Raw genomic sequence first — 3658 nt, 5'->3', positions numbered from 1 at the left:
TTCTTATAAAACGACAGGTTGAACCGGAGAACCAGACCGATTAAACCGGTTCACTATGGAAAAAATATATTTTATTCTAATTTACAATTTTTTAACCTTGACTATCATTTTTGAGTCAAAAGTTGTTCGGCCATTCCGACAGGTTCAACACAGGTAGTCTGTTTGGTTTGATGTCTGATCCAATTATGAAAACATTGAATACAGAGTTCAAGGATGTTAGGACATAGACTATGTTGAAGCAAATTTTAACGCCACTAACGTTAAGACTTGCATGTAGAAGACTCTAGTTTATTTTTTCTTTTTATCTTTGAAAATTCATATGGATTTTCCTACAAAAATTAATGAGGAAAAGTTGGTTTTTTAATCCATAAGATCAATTATGTCTATTGAAACGAAATGTGTTTTTGCTTTCCCAATGAATGTGCTTATAAGAATGATTGTCTTTTGATGAAGCAATCTGTCTTTTAAAATAATAATGCGAAAAATCAATAAAGAAATATAAAATTTTTTGTATTCGAATCCTTTTGTATGCGAATATTTCTCTCTTCTATATGAATTGTTTGAATTAGGGCTCAAGGGCTATATAGACTCGAGTCGTAGACCTTCTCGGTAAAACATATCAAATTTATTATTATCAAAATGATATGAACTCTTTCAAAGACCCAACATGCATATTTTGTGCAATGGGCTCTTTCATCAACTGATAGAAATATCAGCTAGTCCGTCATTTTTATTTTTAATAGAAAAATAATAAGATGGCTTCATGTGTTCTGAGTCACTATGTTGATTTAGATTCAGGGACACTACCAACTTGTCAAGGTAGAAACCGTAATTGAAAAAAAAAAACCGTTATTCCACATACTCAAACTTCAACGATTAACTCATCTGCAGATGAAAGAAACAAGTATACTTTGTATACATGTAGATATCATATATATCCATAACGTGTAGTAGTAGTGATGTGTTCCTTTATCAGCTTATTAAGTAAAGAAGGAATGACTTTGATCACATGTTAAACTGATATTTTATACATATCTAATGGGACGGGACACCTTTTGATAGGGCTGTCGCTTTTATCCGAAACCTGAAACCCAACCCGAGAAAACACGTACTCGAACCCTAACACGACCCGAAAAACCCGAACAAAAGTAATTCGGGTTGATTCTCGGGTTTGATTTGTAAGTTTTAAGTCAACCCGAATAACCCGATTAAACTTTTAGTTTGAAATTAAATATACTTTTAGGTATAATAGGCTAAGTGTTAGCCACCAACGTTTTCAAAATTTGATCCTAATCAATTGGTGTCATTACAACTATTATAGATCGATTATTTATTGTTAATTTATGTTTTCCATTTATTACTAATATCAACCGCAATCGAACAACCAAATCACACCCGATTAAAGAATGGTTCGAGTTAGTTTTACTCTTCTTTTGGATTATTTTATCAAGTTATGTTGGTTTATTATTTGATTATTTGCTTACGAGCTAAGAATAATATGTTTTAATTTTAGCATTGTAGTTTTTTAAATTTTTTTGTTTTTTGTTTTGTTTTATAGAATACTCGAAACCCGATTAACCCAACCTGAAAAAACTTGAACCCTAATTACTTGAACCCGAAATACCCGTAAGAGATTCGGGTTGGGTTTCAGGTCAAGATTTAAAACTATGAAACCCGAAGAACCCGACCCAAAAAACCCAAAACCCGAAAAAAGTAGCGGGTGCAGAACCGCCACTTATGCAATAATGTAGATACCTTTTGAAAGAAGGTTTTATCGGTTTCAATACCCGTTAAAAGATTCATTGGACAACGGCAATCTAGCCTGTGAGAAAAAAATTCACAACCTCAAAATATATCTAGTCTATTTAATATCAAACATATGGTTAAATAATAATAATATTAGATGATTCATATGTGTTCTATATATATTTTTTTAAATATTATTAATATTCATATTTTGAATTTTGAAAATATTTTGTTACTTTATGATTTACATAAATAAAATCATATAATAAAAATATACACGGTAAGTCGGTAAGTTGTAATAAATTTAAATTACCTAACTAATATACAACTAGACATATATATGGTAAGTTAAAAATACACCGTCAAACAAATCAATATATAATCTTCATCTCCAACTAGCGATCTTGATCACATATTTTAAGAACACTACATACAATAATGGCGATCAAAAGATTACGTGAAGAACAAGAAACCGAAACCGAAACCGAAACCGAAACCTCGGTGAAAAGATTACATGAACAACAACAAGAAACCAACACAACAATGGCGGATAGGCTTACGGCATTACCAGAAGACCTACAGTTTCGAATCCTTTCGTCTCTTAATACCGAACACGCGTTTAAAACCTCGTTGTTGTCGAAAACATGGTCCTCTAAATGGACTTATGTTCCTGTTCTCAACTTCAGTTCCTATAGTTTTAAAAGACTCAATGAATTCGATAAGTTCGTTTACTCTGCGTTATCTGCTCGTCGGTCGGCTCAGTTGGTTAAACTAAGCTTCACACGCCGTGGAAAATGCAGCGCCAAGATCTTGAACAAGGTTTTCGATTACGCGGTTAAGGAAGGTGTTGAAGAACTCGATGCAAATATTATCTGGGCTAGAAAAGACACGAATTGGCCGAACATGTCGCTTGCTTCGTGGGATTCGTTAAAAAGTTTGAAGCTTGACAGCCTCGAACCCATGTGTTGCTCGTTTTTGGGGTCGAGTTCCAGATCATTCAAGAATCTTGCAAGTTGCATCTCAAAAGGGTGATTATTACGGATCTTGATCCGTTTTCAGGGTTTCCCGCGTTAAAGAAGTTAAAATTGGTTTGTTGTCATCTTCAAACAGATGGAAACACTTTGAAGGTACACGCTCCGTGTCTATTGGAGTTAACAATTGTGTACTACAGTAAATATGTCAACCGATGTAATCTCACCACTCCAAACCTTGAATACTTTGAGTTTCGTGGGAATAACTTCCCACGGTTTGAAATTACACTCGGTCTTCCTGTTCTTGAAACAGCGATTATCGAGTACAATGGATTTTGCAAGAAACTTGAAGAGAGGACATTGTTTGATGATCTTATGATAATGTTTATTGTTTTATGTAACGTGAAATCTCTTACCATTTACTCGTCTGTCGTTCATCTGCTCTCGTTGTTTCTAGAAGAGTTGGAGAATCGATGTTCACCCTTTCGGGATTTGAAGACTTTTGGGGTGGATTTTAGTTTATTTTATCAGCAGAATTTGTTTGAAGGCAACTGCAGGACGTTCGGTGAAGCTTTTAGATATGTTTTCGATGTGAAACGTTACTTGTTACGCAAGTCACCTGGAGCCAAGTGCACTATGAGATATCCTGGTGATCAGAATGCACAATCTCTGCATTCTCCATGTTCAAACGCGCATAAAGGTGGTTGCGAGCTGTTCAATACAATTATACTGTGATTAGCAAACAGTCCATGGTTGAACTAGCTAGAGATATTAATTTGTAAAACGTGAACTTTACTATTGCACTTTAATGGAAGTTATTTCTTTTACTACTGTTAATATTTATATATCATAATTGTTACATGATATCTATTTCCTTGTTGTTGTGTTATGTGATATTAAGTCAGGATCAATTATTCAAAACTTTTTTTTATTATTTTTTT

The 3658-nt window shown here is 33.8% G+C and overlaps 1 protein-coding gene across 1 annotated transcript; it reads left to right on the top strand.

The window, feature by feature from the left end:
- Positions 1-2184: 2184 nt before the first annotated feature.
- LOC143568039 (FBD-associated F-box protein At1g60410-like) lies at positions 2185-3452 on the top strand. The gene is made up of 2 exons (XM_077054288.1): positions 2185-2758; positions 2857-3452. The coding sequence occupies exons 1-2, from the start codon at positions 2185-2187 to the stop codon at positions 3450-3452; spliced, it is 1170 nt and encodes a 389-aa protein (XP_076910403.1).
- Positions 3453-3658: the final 206 nt, after the last annotated feature.

The sequence above is a fragment of the Bidens hawaiensis genome, unplaced genomic scaffold, assembly GCF_021521415.1.
Source record: "Bidens hawaiensis isolate Kalapana, Puna unplaced genomic scaffold, B.hawaiensis_p1.1 tig00023792_1, whole genome shotgun sequence".
Lineage (NCBI taxonomy): Eukaryota > Viridiplantae > Streptophyta > Magnoliopsida > Asterales > Asteraceae > Bidens > Bidens hawaiensis.
This window is presented reverse-complemented; position numbering and strand designations above follow the sequence as displayed.

Coding starts and splice junctions, on each gene's coding strand:
- LOC143568039 (XM_077054288.1), top strand. CDS start 2,185: ATGGCGATCAAAAGATTACGTGAAGAACAAGAAACCGAAACCGAAACC. Junction 2,759..2,856: donor ATCATTCAAGAATCTTGCAA/GTTGCATCTCAA, acceptor ATCTTCAAACAG/ATGGAAACACTTTGAAGGTA.